General features: G+C 52.9%; 1 protein-coding gene across 12 annotated transcripts in view; it reads right to left on the reverse strand.

Moving 5' to 3' along the window:
• Positions 1 to 5,594: 5,594 nt before the first annotated feature.
• The window catches only part of IQSEC1 (IQ motif and Sec7 domain 1), a 164,142-nt gene continuing 155,035 nt past the window's right edge, over positions 5,595 to 14,701 (reverse strand). For 7 of the 12 annotated variants that reach the window (XM_029919185.1, XM_029919186.1, XM_029919183.1 and 4 more), the window contains 2 exons: positions 9,801 to 9,850; positions 7,417 to 8,517 (listed from right to left, as the gene is read on the reverse strand). In XM_029919185.1, the coding sequence (XP_029775045.1) occupies positions 7,963 to 8,517; positions 9,801 to 9,850 (605 nt within the window). In that variant the 3' untranslated portion in view covers positions 7,417 to 7,962. The other 5 variants (XM_029919189.1, XM_029919190.1, XM_029919187.1 and 2 more) reach the window with 4 other exon arrangements.

Raw genomic sequence — 14,701 nt, forward strand, 5'->3', positions numbered from 1 at the left:
TTCCTTTAGACTCCACCAGGTCTCAGTTCCTCCCTCAGCATTTCTCCAAGCAGGATGGGTCTCTCTCCTGACAGGCACAAGCCCTGGTATGACCTGTTTCTACTGCTCTGAGGACGGTACATCTTCTCTTTTCCATGCAGTCTTTGCGTGGATCTATATATTTTGGTTTGGGGCTCCATGTCAGCTCTGCTAGTTGAAGATGTTTATTTTCCTACTGACCTCTCATCGAAAAGTGTGGTTTTCACTCTTTCCTGGTAAACTTTAGGTCTGAGCTACAAGTCACTTTATTTGTTCTTTCCCCTGAACAGTTTTTAAAGGATGTGGGGGAGAAATTCCAAGCATGGTGGCCAGGATTGCCCCCTGGCGTTTTTATTTTGGAATGGTTCCTTCCTTACGAACTCCATGGGAGATGAGAAGTTAACACTGGCCCCAATGGAGGTTGGAGTGGATCACGGTTGTGAATCATAGGAAGGGAAGAAAAGAGTCCCGTAGAAATGCCTTAACAGTCACAAAGCCGCACATTAGAAATGGGGGAGGGGAGATCAGCCTTCATGACATACCAAGAAGTCAAGCCAAGAAGTCTTTCTTACAGCCCATTCCATGCTGAGACGTGGGATGGGTTCCCTTAGCAAATGGGCACTGACTTGAATACACTGAATGGAGCAGGATCTCGGTGGACACATGGTTACCCAGAGCTACCAAAATGGTGCCGATGTTCATCCCAGGAACCCAGCACTGAAATTAGATTCAGGGGTCTGACCCGGCTCTCAACTCCCTACCATTTTCACCAGAAGGCACTCACCAACTCCACTCGGAAACTATTATTTCCTTCTGTTTGTTCCTTGTTCACCAAAATAACACTATCTGTCTATCAAGTACATCATGGGACATCCATACGATGGGCCATCATGCAGACGTTATAAACTGTCGAGTCTTTTGTACTAAGGGAGAAGAAAAGAATAAAATTTACACATACAAACTTGTGCTAAACTATATGCTGCAGAATGCAACTGTTCCACAGCTCAGTAATTTTAGGAAACATGGCCCAGGCTACCTATCTTTCAGAGATTTACAATGCACATCATCCTTTCAAAGGCTTTGAAAAGTCCTGTAGTAAAAAACCAGGTTAACTACGTCTAATCTGGCATGTCTTGCATGTTTGTCATGATGGGCACCAAACAACACGTTAACAAATATTTTGGGACATCCGTAGAGGATCTGAGCCAGGTAACTGAGAATATGTGTGAAGAGAAGCTAGAAAGGAAGTAGACTTAATAATTCTCACTGTTTCTGGGTGGTGGGATTGTGGGTGATGATTTCTCCCTGCTTTGTGTGAATCTATTCCTTCCAAATGCTCTAAATGTTCAAACACATTTGGTGAAGACCAAAACATAATGATGAAAAGCCCCTGGCCACTGCCTCGAGCACTCCTAGAAGTAGAGACGCAGGCCACAGGTCCCATGGCCTCTCCCAGGCACGCTGGCCCCAGGCCGCTTCCCCATGTCCCCAATCTCATTCTCAGCCACTAACTTGCATCATGCATTTCGGCACTAAATTCCTTTGGTCCTATGGGTTCATCTATTCATTCAACAAACATTTACAGCCATTCTGCTTGAGCCAAGGGTTGAGATTACAGCAGGGTTGAAGAGCACTGCCCACTGTCCTGACCTCGTGACCTCTGCCGTCACAGAACGATCACACCATGAGCACATGACTATGGGGACACATCTCATGGGGAGCACTGGCTGAACTGAAGCTCATTAGATGAAGTAGGAGCTGACTAAACAAAGACACGAGGAAAAACATCCCATCTTTGGGGAGAATGGAGAAAACACACCTGCACAGGCCCAGTGGCAGGAGGAGACACAGGTTGGCTGGGCACCTGAAAGGCTGGAGAGCCAGGGTGATGGGCCTGGATCATGCAGGCCTTGCGAAGGCCATGTTAAGGACCTTTTTCTTTATTTACTAAATATAAATTTTTTAAACATTTATTTTATTTTTGAGAGACAGAGCACGAGCAGAGGAATGGCAGAGAGAGAGGGAGACACAGAATCCGAAGCAGGCTCCAGGCTCTGAGCTGTCAGCACAGAGCCCGATGTGGGGCTCAAACTCACAAACCGTGAGTTCGTGACCTGAGCTGAAGTCGGACGCTTAATCGACTGAGCCACCCAGGAGCCCCTATTTTTTTTTAATCACAAAGTCAAGAGGAAGCCACTGACTTGGCGTTAAGCAGGCTGCCCCTTATGGAGATTCCTCTGATGCTCTGTGAAGAATGGATTTATGGCACCCATGTGGCTGGGAGACCAGTCAGGGAGCTCTTGGCCAGGTGAGAGATGTGTAGAGAAGAATCAATAGGGTTTGGTGGTAGAATGGACTTGGAAAGTCAAGGAAAAGGACAGATGTCAAGAAAAATTCTTTTTTCAAGTTCATTTATTTATTTTGAGAGAGTGAGAGAGTGGCAGAGAGAGAGAGAGAATCCCAAGCAGGCAGAGTCTGACCTGGGGCTGAATCTCATGAACCATGAGATCATGACCTGAGCTGAAAGCAAGAGTTGGATGCTTGACCGACTGAGCCACTCAGGTGCCCCAGGAGGGTGACATGCTAAGATCAGGAAGTTGTTCTGCCATGACCCCCTGCTGCCCCTTGCAGCCATCACTTTGTTTTCAGATGCACCTTGACAAGACCAGTCCTGTGCTGGTCCTCGGACACAGAGAAGTGGATCAGATGCAGCCCTTGTCCCCAAGGGGCTCATAATCTGGCGGGGGTGGGGAGAGACGACACAAACCCCCAGCGTGAGCGCTTGGAAGCACTGGCTTAGCTGTTCGCATACCTCGAGCACGTGGAGTGCAGCCCCGGGAATGGTGGCATCAGACAAACCCAGTGCTCGGGGTTTTGGGGAATTGCAGTAACCGGGTCACCCGCGGAAGCACCTCTGAGCAGCTGGGAAAAACATGGCCACCCAGCAGCGGAAATCAGAGAACAGCTTTTGATCACAATTCACTTCCCTATGAAGGATGGGCTATGGCTAATTATGGTTACTAAAATGAATCTTTTTTTGGGTCATCCAAAAATAAGATCTACAGGTTTACTTCACCTTTATGGAATGAAATGGAAACTTTAAGGTAGCATTTCCTGGAGCTGAATTTGGTTCCAGGAAGGGAGACATCATTCAAGCCAATCACGCTCTCTAGGTAAAGCAGAATTCACCTTCCCGGGTTCCTTATTTTAATTTTAATTCTTTTACTTTAAAGAGAGAGAGAGAGAGAGAGAGAGAGAGCGAGTGACCGAGCATGCAAGTAGGGAAGAGGGGCAAAGAGAAAGAGAATCCCAAGCAGACTGCACACTCAGTGTGAAGCCTGACAGAGGGCTTGATCCCCCGTCCCTGGGATCATGACCTGAGCCAAAGTCAAGGGTCAGATGCTCAACAAACTAAGCCACCCAGGCACCCCTTGCCTTCCTGGTTTTTGCACATTGCATTAACCATCATGTGGGGAAAATGGGCTGCTTTGACCTTGTGAAATAATCTCTCCTCAAGCATTTGGGGACTGGCTCCCCCCTGTCATTCCCAGTCCACCTCAACACTCCAAAGGACCTGTCTCCTCTCTAACTTAATGGAATGACTTAAATTGGCTGCACGTTGCTAGAAATTATAAATACCTTTGATGGGGCGCCTGGGTGGCTCAGTTGGTTAAGTGTCCGACTTCGGCTCAGGTCATCATCTCATGGCTTGTGGGTTCGAGCCCCTGTCAGCACAGAGCCTGGATCCTGCTTCAGATTCTGTGTCTCCTTCACTCTCTGCCCCTCCCCTACTCGAGTTCTGTCTTTCTCTCTCTCAAAAAAAAAAAAAAAAAAAAAAAACCAAACTAAATTCCCTTGAAACCATCCATGCCGACACTGTGACGCATACCTTTATTTTAAGTCTTATAACCAGCACCTGGATGAAAGCCAGTCCCATGCCTTCCAGAAAAGCCTTTGCCCACTGCAGTCATGACAAGGATGGGGTAAGCTGCTCACCTGGAGGGCTCTCTGTGTCTGCTCGATAGGGGAACAGCTGGGCTTTTCAGAAACAGTAAAAACCGAGAGTTTTAAAGGATTTATTTGATTTCTCCACATGATCACAGCTATGGTTTTACATCAATAGAGTCTGTTACTACTCACAAACAGAATGCGTATTAAAACAAAAACACTCCTTTCCTGCCCAAAGTTACACAGCGGGTGCCCGGCCTCTGGCGAGGGACATGTCTCTTGAAGCCTTTGGTTGGTCTGCAGTCCAGACCTGATGCTAATCATTTAAAACAACTAGAAGGTGGATGACAGTTTTCAAGAGGTGATGGGTCCTGCGCAGGACCCAATGCAACTGCGGTCAGGCTAAGCTGCACCCTGCCTGGGTGAGAGGCACATGCCCCTCCTCCCGCCTGTCCCTTTTCACCACCCCCACTTCACACTGATCCATCTCGGAATCTGTTTCCTGGATTATTGTTGTTATTGGAGATACTTTACAAAATTACTCAGTTTTCAGGCAGGAAGAGTGATATTTTACAACGAAACCATAGGATGCATGCTTACCTGTAGACACACGGCTGCACAGGGAGCACGGGGTCAACACCAAGGGTCATGTTTACATATCTGCTGTCTTTTCAGCTCATTTTAAAGACAAACAAGAGGCTTCTTCTGCATGCAGCGCGTGATGGAAAAATCGCTCTACACTGGGTGACTGAAGACATATGTAAGCAAGATGTGCACATCATATTAGGATGAGCTTTATTTTTACATGGTTGTACAATTCACTCATAAACTTAAAAAAAAATACAAATACATGATTTAATCGTTGTCCCAGAAGAGATTTCTGTGATGTTACCAGCTTCCTCTACTCCTGCTCCTGTTAGGAATGACTGTTTAATTGGAACAATTTGTGTGACTTGAGAAAAATGTCACAAGTGTGTCCTGACTGTGGGGAAGGATGACACGCGCAGCCTGCGGTGTCCAGCCTCCAATCCCCGGGAGGGGGCGGGAGGCGGACAGCAGGCTGGGGTCTAAAAACGACCGTCCCCTGAGAGGGACACCAAGGGGGTGGGGGTGGGGAAAGCAACCTGTCAGCATCTCCTGTTTCCCGAACGAGCTTCTGGGCAGTGGGGCTCTGGCCTCCTTAACGGAGCAATGGACCTTCTGGAAACACTTCCCATGGTTGAGTTTGTAAATCAAACCAAGAATGACGAAGCCTCACTGAGCTGAGCCCAACGCACTGTACACAGTTGGAAACATGGGGAGAAATGAAATTTGTTCGAGAAGCCACCCCTTGCTAGATCTGGCCCTGTGGCGTCCGGACAATGCTTCCGGACACACAGATGGCAGTTTTGGAGGTAAGGGTTTTGAATGGCCTGTGGAGCACAAAGGGCGACAATGCAGAGTGCGCCCTTCCCCCCCTACCCCCCCACCTCCACCCCCATCAGCTCTGCCGTCCACTCTTTTTCATTAGCGGTCACCCATTCAGAAAGGGCAACCTTGTGCCAAATAACCTGCATCTTTTCTGGAACAACCTTGAGTTTACAGGTAGACTCTACTATTGGTACAGAGGGTGAAGGAAAGCCGACATATTTAATATGTTATCTCTTTACTTCAACTATTTGTCAACAGTAACACTGATATAGTCTGCAAATACACAATACATAGAGTGTGGCCTCACACGACTGACGCCAGGTGGCATGCAGTACGATTCGACTTCTGGTTGGAACGACATCCTTTAAACTGCAAGACAGAGAATGCCTCAGGGAGCCTGACCGTGCAGGAAAATTGAAGAATTTAGGAGCCAGTGTTAGTGGGGAGCCTCCCACCAGCCCGGTCTGGCCCCAATCAGACACACCTGTGCTTTGTATACTTGTCTCCTTTCGAGCAGATGCCCAGGAGAGAAACACGATACGATGGGAAGATAAAGGTGGGCAGGTCAAAGTCACACTTCTTCCAAAAAAAAAAAAAAAAAAAAAAAAAAAGGCTAAACTCTAGATTGCTGTATTTGCTCTCTGTGGAGATTAACAAAGTGCTTGGTTTGCAGATTTGCTGGTATGGTGGCCTCGATGATATGACAAAGGGGCGGGCGGGTGGGGAGGGAAATGGGCATGACCCCCGGCTGGCCCGCCAGGTAGGCTCCCCTCGGTCGTCCTGCCATCTGGCCACAGCGCGCCACACAGTCCACAGAGTGCGGAGCCCACAGCCCGCAGAGTCCGGCACTAGCTTCGCCCTTTCTGAAAGGGCTCTCTCCGCCGGGGCAGGGGCCGTGGGGCAGTCCTCCGGTCCCATGGCTTAGGAGCACAGCACTGGCGGCTGCAGTGGCTCGAAAGGCTGAAACTACAAAGTACGGCCCGTGGGTGACTCGGTCACAGAACCGGACGTGTACAGCGCCCGGCCCTGGGGGTGCAGATGGTGCCACCACAACATGGAAGCGACAAGAGCACAGCTGAGAGTCATGTGACGCCCGGGCAGCTAACTGGACCATGAGAAGGCAGCGGAGATTTCGCTGGGGAGGGCTGGCACTCATCTGCGGGGGGTGGGAGGGCAGGGGGCCACGGTGATGACACGGGGGTGTGCTAGCACATGGCCACATGGAATCACGATGATCGCTGCTACCACTCAGAAAACAAAACGGGAAACACATACCCCGCTCTGGGTCACACCACATGCTAGAATCAGCCTTTGGGTTCAGAGCGGTTCAAGGCAGAAACTCGCTGGGGGGGGGGGCGGGGAGTTGAGGAGGGTGCCTGTGGCAGTCGAGACAGGATGAGTTAGTTATGGTGTTGGGGAGGCGAGGATGGGGGCTGGCCGCTTTCACGTTGGAGATGAACACTTGTGCCGTGGATGGGGGCCCCCTGGGAGGCCTCTGAATGAGTGTGCATTAAATCAAATGTGTATAAAAGAAATATGGATTATGGAAATTCACAGTTATTGCAGCCATTAAAGTGTCTAAGAATCTGTGTAACCAATATCCTCAGACAACCGGTCCCTAACCAGCTGTCCTGAGTTGCTACTGTAGCATTTACTGCATTTGTATCTATTTGCTTACCTGAAATAACAGAGCAGTTTATAATACTGATTACTTATGATAGTTTTCTGTTAATAAAATAAGGATTTGTACAAAGCAATATTGGACTCTTTTAAACAGTTAGATGCTATGTTACTTGGCACAGTTAGTAACGATTTGCGTAAAGGTTTTAGCCAGTCCTGGAGGGACTTCTCTTCTTCTTATGAAAATATGGAAGTATCTGAATTTGTTCCTAGCTTTTACGTTTTTGGTTTACTCTCTCACACATTCATGTAAGATACTGTCTTCCTAGCAGGTAAGTGGAACTCCTTGTAAAGTCTATATTGCTAATTTTGTGGACTGAGACATTTCCTTTCACACACAAATACTACCTATACAGTATATATATATTTATATATTTATATATTTATATTATATAAAGTTTACTTACGTATTTTCATCAACCATATCAGGTCTACTTAATTTTTTGCCCATTGTCAATAAAAGAGCAATAAATGCAGCAAGTTTGGGGGTTTTTTTGTTTGTTTTGTTCTGTCTCTGGTTTTTGTGTCTCTTTTCTTCTTTTCCTAGGCTGAGTTTTCATATGCGTGTACAGTTAGGGAGCAGAGCTGAGGGCTGTTTTGGGGTGGGGGGCCAGTTCAACATCTATGTGGCCAGTGGCACCATTTTTGAGGTTGATGGTGGCCGAGGCCCAGCCTTTGGGTTGGCGTGGATGGAACCCAGGACACCGACGCTAAGTGAGACCAGGAGCTTTGTTCCCTGCAACATGAGCCCGTGGGCTCAGAGGGCTGCATCCAGGCTGTGGGGAGCAGAGGGGAGAGGTGGACACAGAGGTGCCCTGGGTCTGGTCTGAGGCTGGCGACCCTGGGGCACTGCCTCGGTGTGATGTGTGGTTGTTCCGGGGAAGTCTGGGACCCCGCCCAGGCTGTCTACACAATTGTGCTGATGCCGCTGGGTTTGGCCTTGCTGCTGGTGGGGGGCGGCGGGGCAGGGGGCTGCCCATGGTGGTGCGCTGCATGGCCATGCCCTGGGTGGCCCACATGGGCTGAGGGCAGCGGTGGGTGGCTGTGCACATGGGCCCCGTAGGGTGGGTGCCCCCCATGGGGGCCGTGGTGGTACTGGTGTGCGTGCTGGATGTGCTGGGGGGGGTGGTAGTGGTGGTGGTGGTGGTAGGGGGGCGGGTTCTGCTGCATGTGGCAGTACTGGGCATGGTGCCCGTGCACCTGGACCTGCGCTGGGCCCTCGGCAGGCCCCTGGTGATGGCTGACCACAGAGTGCTGCGCGTGGGGAAGGCCCGGTGGATGAGGGGGCAGCTGGGGAGGGGCTGAGGGCAGGTGGGCCTGGGGAGGGGGCTTCCCTCTCTTACTCCCAAATAAGGAGCCCAGGAGGGAGGATGAATTAGGCATAGTCTGGTGTGGGCGAGATGGACACTCTCGTGTTGATGTAGCTCTCCGGCGCATGTGAGGACTGCTAATGATGGACCCCTAAAAAGGAAATTCATAGAAATCAAAATTAAAAGATCTTAAAGTACTTATGTCAGAATGATTTCTTTTTTAAATGTAAAAAGTTCACCCACTGATTGCTAAGCCTTAGTTCAACTCTCTGGCTGCAGATGGCGGGGCTTGGTGAGGCTGTGTGGGCCCCACCTCTGCTCACGCTCCTGGGGGCCGCAGGGACCCAGGCTGGCCTTCCACTGAGAGAGGTAGGGATGGGGCAGGGGGTGAGGGGCCCTCCTGTCTGGTCAAAGCAGCAGCAGCAGCAGCAGCACAAGTGTGACTTCTGCTCTTGTCCTGATACAGAAGGTGGCCTGAGCTTTCGGATCAGAACGGTTGGCATGGGGGTGCCTGTGAGGGGCGTGTGCTGTGTGGAGGAGTAGGCTGGGCCGGTGTGCCTGAAGAAGAACCCGCACCTGCTGACACTGCGCCATCTGCTCTGCCTGGGTGGGCCCCAAGCTTTCTGGGAGGCTGGGGGTGGGGACGGGAGTGGGGGTGGGGGCTCGGGGAACCTTGTCCTGGGTGGGTGGGATTCGGGGGGCTGCCTAGGCATTTCAACTGCAGCTACCTACTGCAAACCAAACAAGGAAAAAGGAAACAAAAAGGCCTGCAAGCTGAGGTTACGATGTGAACAGTAATATAGAAATGGTTGGCAGATGAATGAAATCTCATGAAATCCACACTGAGGTTTTCTTCCTCTCACGGCCTTCCTCCCCCGAGCTAGCTAAGCAATTCCATGACGCTCTGACTGCAGACACACAGCGATAGAAACTCCAGGAAGGAAGTGATGGGGATGGCGGAGCATGGAAGTCAAGAGATGGGCAGAACCCAGCCTCCCGCCCCCCACAGTGTGGGGCAGAGGGTGCATGGGTGCCTGGCGGTGGCATATCCCGCCCAGGAGCGGTGTTGGCAGGCGGGGGCTTGGGGGGGGCGGGGGAGTGCCGGGAAGCCAGGATGTTAACCATGCTCTGGGGCCACAGGGGACGGGGTTAAGCGGGAACTAAAACACAGAATCCAGAACTGTCCCCCCCCCCCCCCCCCCGCAACGGGTCCAGCCCAAACAAGCGGTGAGAGGCATGGGCGATTCTAGGCAGAGGAAGCTGGCATGCACCGGGGCTGAGGCAGGCATGGGGGACGGGCGTGTCTGCGACCTCTGTGCAGTGGGGGAAGGGGAAGGGAGAGCAAAACGGGCAAAAAAAAAGACAACAGATATAAACCGAGGGTCGGGGAGGCAACACACGACAGCCAGCCGGACGGGGGCGCTTCCTACTTACTTCCACATTGCTCTCTAGCGATCCCGCACTGCTGCGCCGCCCGCGCTTCCCTGCCCAGAACATGCAATACCACAAGTTAGACACGGCCCCGGGCCGCCACCTGCCTGGCCCGGGCTCACCGCCGCCACCGCAGGCCCGGGGGTCAGAGGGCTGGCTCCGTGGGGAAGCCCGCGGCAGGGCAGACACGAGTTTAAGGAAAAGAAAAAAACCCAAAAAACAAAAAACGAGGGGAGTTTAAAGAAAAAAAAATTCGTTTTCAACCAGCCCCAACTTTATACCCCTTCTCTTGGACTGGCAGTCAGGTGGGGGTGGGGGGCGCGGGTGCCTCCAGGGGGGCTGGGTCGTCGGGGGGAGGGGGAGCCAGGCCCTGTGGCCCCAGCCATCTGCCAACAGGGGATGGGCCAGGGTCAGCTTCGCTGATGGCTCAAAACAAACAAAATGGGGACCTGCCCGTCCCTGACTGCGTGGATTTCATATGCATATGTATATGCATATTCATACATACATATACATCCCCCCCTTGCAGGCAGGGTGGGGTTGATGGGTGGGAGGACACTAAACTGGGTGTCCTGTCTTTTCTTCCTGGGGAGCTCAGATGTACTGGTGCCTCTGGAGCCTACCATTTGGTTTGTGCAGTGCCCTGGCCAGAGGCAGGAGATGGGGTCCAGGGCTGCTGGGAGAGTCCGAAGTGCTGCTTCCCTTCCATGGGCACCCGCCCTCCGGATGCCCTAAGTGTTCCCGCAGATGTGAGTGCTGCCTGCCCATGGCCTTTTACTACCCCACCCCCACCCTGAGCACATGGCGCACAGTAGGCACTTAACATATGCTGGCTGTGTTAGAGGAAGGCTGTGTCTTCTTGGTTCCGGAGGCCTAGGGCTCACTCTGGCCTCCACAGTCCCTTTGGAGGCCCTCTCCATGGATTCCTGTAGGATCTGAGGCTGGTGGGAATGGTGGGTGCCCAGGCTTCTGGGTCCAGTCTCTGACCAGCCTGCAGGAAGGCAGGTTGGAAGAGGGGACAGAGGAGGGGCCTCCTACCTGACATTCTGGAAACTTCCACCTGTACTGCCCTGGCCATGAGCCAAACATGGTTGTTCTTGGTCAAGCCCCGTAGCAATGCAGGACAGGCGTCCCTGAGTGCCGAGGACTCACACCCAGGCTCCCCTGCCCACTTCTGGGGTGGGGAGCTTGGCCGAGCTGCCTTCTGAGCAGAAGGCAGGCTGAGCCCAACAGCCTCAAAGATGGAAAGGCTGCAACAGGCCTCTCTGTGGCCCACACCCTGGCCTGTGCGGGGTAGAGAGTGGGTCTGTGCGTCCTTCAGGCCTCACTGTGGCGTCCGCGTGTACTGGGACAGAGCCTTGATCCTGGACATACGACAGTGGACTCGGGGATGTCCGGTCCCTTTGGTTGGCCTGCCGACCCCACACTTGAGTCCCAGCTGGGAGCTTTGCTTGACTCTGGCATGTGTGAGAGGGCCTCAGAGCTCGCTCAGGACAGGGCCACGCAGAAGACCTGGGCAAGAGTGCTCTCCACCCATTGCTGAGGACTGGAGAGAATCACATAGGACTTGGCCCTTATTCCCAGCTGGAAGAAAGACAGGGGTCACATATCCTCTTCTTTCAGCAGGTTCAAGAAGAGAGGCTGACCTTCTTCCCTTCCTGCTTTTTGTCCCAACAGAGGGGTCCAGGGACATAGAGTAGGACGAGGCTCTTTGGCTGGAGAGGCAACCACCCTTGGCACTCCTTTGATTCTTTACAACCATTCCTGCATCTGTGAAATGGGTATGCATTCCCGTCTGAGTAGGGTAGACCCAAGCATCACTCAGGATCTTGCGGCACCATGCAGAAATGCTGAAGTCAGCTCTTAGCTGTTTCTGGGGTTTGAAAGTCAGCTCTCTGGCCCCCTCTAAGCCTAGACGACCCCCCTACCTGAAAACCAGAGACAGAGTAAGGCCAGCCTGCCCCACCAGTGCCTAGCAATGTCTTCTGGCTGACATGCTTCTACCAAGGGGGCTTAGGCCAGGCCTCGAGCTAGGTTTGGGGGCTCCATACGGTATCTGACCTGAAGTGGAGCAAAACCCTTCTCCTCCTGCCCCCAAGTGGGCCAAGACTTAGGACAGTTTTAGCTTGGATGTCTCTGAGCAATGCTAAGTTTCTCAGAATCCATTTTTTCAACTTCCTGAATAAGCATGGATATGAGGTGTCCCTACAGGAGCTGTCTGCAGTCCAGTCCCAGAGGCCCTACTCACGGGCTCACTCCACAGACACCTGCTCACTACAGGCCAGTGGCCAGGTATGTGCACACAGGTGCATATCATGTGCTAATGGAGGTGAGGCATGCTGGGAAAGTGGCTCTAGCCCACGCACCCACACTGTCCTCACCTGCACGCTGTCTCCTGGTACACTCCCTCTCTCGTGGGGTCTTGCACCAGCTCCTGGTGAGCACCCCCCCACCCGGTGCCTCATCTAGAACCCGATGAAGTCCTGCCAGGCCAACAATGGCCAGGATCAGGAACTGTGTCTGGAAGGAGTTCCCAGCAGGGCTCTTCACAGCTTTTCTCTGCTTCTCAGTATCAGCACAGCTGGAGGCTGAGCAGGTGCTGCTTTGGACACCAGCTGCCGGGAGCCACCAAATCTCCCGAGAGGACTGCCCTGGTGCAGAGCATGGCAGGTCTCTTGCTGGGCCCTAGAGGAACAGGTGCAGGCGGGTCCCATGGTCTCTGGGAGACAGCCTCTCTCTGGAGACTAGTGTTGGGCAGCTTGGCTGGGAGGGGCAGGAGGGCCTCGGAGGCTTGGGGATACTGTCCCTCAGGACCTGACTGATCTGGGCCAGGCACTGAGGCCCTAGTCACATCTGTGTCCCTGGTCCACGCAGGTCCTTGATCTCAGGCCGACAGGGTTCTGGCACCATTGAAATGAGCAGGGACCCTGGAAGAAGGGAGACCACGTGGAGAGAATGGGTGGCAGGTGGGGGTCCACATCTGAGGTGTGTCCTCTCCTGGAATGGCAGTGATCACAGGCCCAGGGTAGATGCTCTCGGAGCAGGGATGTGCCAACAACCGTGCATGACCTTTCCCCGAGTGGAGAGAGGACCCCCAACCGAGGCCAGCTCTTCTGTAGGAGCCCTCTTGGTGAGGGCCATGGTGGGGAGAGTGACGGTGTCCCAGGAGAGCTGCGCCCTGACCCAGTGTGGGGCAGGGACATTCATGACTCCATTAGCTGAGGCCAGCCCCTTCCTGGATGGCTGCCTACATGGGCCCGTGTCCCTCCGGAGGACACAGGTGGCCCACTCCCAGTCTGGGGACCTGGCGGCTGCCAGGACTCAAACATGCCCTCAAGCTTCCTGGGGATACTGGGGACTCTTCACATGGGCTCCTGGGAATCCCTCGAGTCATTCTCAGCTCAGAATGCCCAAATGACCATGGCAATAGCGACAATAGAAGGAAAGCAGCTGAACCTGCTTGGCCTGGCCATATGGCTCTGTCTGACTCCCAGGAGCCACAGTACTAGGTAGGTGTGGCCCGAAGCCTTGGTTTCAACAGAGCCACTGTTCTCTGAGGGACTGGACAGGACCCCTCCACCCTCCAGCTGCTGCATCAGGGAACAGAGAGGCCAGGGCTCACCCCACTGCACAAACTCAAACAGAGGTCCTGGCTCCCAGCCCGCAGCGGCCCAGAGCTGGACTGTTAGGTACAGCTGGGTTTCACAAGCCATAGGGAAAGCCAGTGGTTCTCAACCAGTCACTTTGGCCAACTTAGGGGTGATTTTTGCCCCTGGCTCCGATGACACCTGGAAATTTCTGGAGACATTATTGTCTATTATGACTGGGGGTGGTATTCCTGGCATCTCATAAGTAGATGCTTATTAAACATCCTGCAGTGTACAGGACAGCCCCCCACCCCCACAGCACAAATTATCTGGCACAAAACGTCAATAGTGCTGGGGTTGAGAAACCCTGGGTTAACCCTCATGCTGGCAATGGATTTCTGATTTTTATTATGGGAAAAAAAACCAATGACAGGACAAACTAAGGGGAAAAAAATCCAACTCAAAAAAAGAAAAAGAAAAAGAAAAAAAGAAAACAAATTTCTGGGAAATGATTAAGCTGGGGGGAGGCGGTGCTGCTGGTGGGGCAGGTGTGGGATGGAGTCACTAGCAGGCTCTCTCAGGAGCCAGGCCCAGAGCGGGCCACGTGGTAAGGCTGGAGGCTGGGTGGGGTGGGAGAGGCCCCTGGAGGGGAGGCGGCTGATCTCGGCCTGAACAGGTCTCCGACAACCCAGGGCCTGTAGTCAGGGTCCTAGAGGCAGGACGATGCCCCACAACCTCTGTTCCATGTGGCCGGAGCCTCCTCCCAGGAGAAGCTGCCTGTGGAGACATGACTGGGGGGCTTCAGGGACTGTTACTCTGGCCCAGCCCAGGGGACCCGTCCAGGTGAGGGCTGCTCCCAGAAGTCCCCGGCCCCTGGGAAGTCTGGGAGGCTTGAGGGGTACTACTTGCTTGGGGGTTAAGAGGCTGGCAGCAAATAAACACACACAGAAACAAAGAAACAAGAACAAAAACCACACTCCTGCCAGGGCTGACATCCCAGGGACAGCTGTGGCCACTGCCTATGGGCTGGATGGGGGCCTGAGTTTCCCAGGAAGGAAGACCCCTGCAAGTGAAATGAGACCAGGGACAGCAGGAGGGGGGTGTCTCCAGATACAGTTTTGAGGGCTTCGCTCCATTTCATTCATCAGCATAAAACATAGGGACGCAGCAACACAGAGGACAAGGGACACATCCATCAGTGGGGCCTGGCTCGCTCTGTGTGATAGCAGTTTCCGGGAAATAAATACAAGAATAAATAACACCCCTAGAAGAAGAAAGGGAGAATGGGGGTAACCTCTTGGCTGTTCTGCCTTGACA

This window comes from Suricata suricatta, chromosome 12 (assembly GCF_006229205.1).
Source record: "Suricata suricatta isolate VVHF042 chromosome 12, meerkat_22Aug2017_6uvM2_HiC, whole genome shotgun sequence".
Classification (NCBI taxonomy): Eukaryota; Metazoa; Chordata; class Mammalia; order Carnivora; family Herpestidae; genus Suricata; species Suricata suricatta.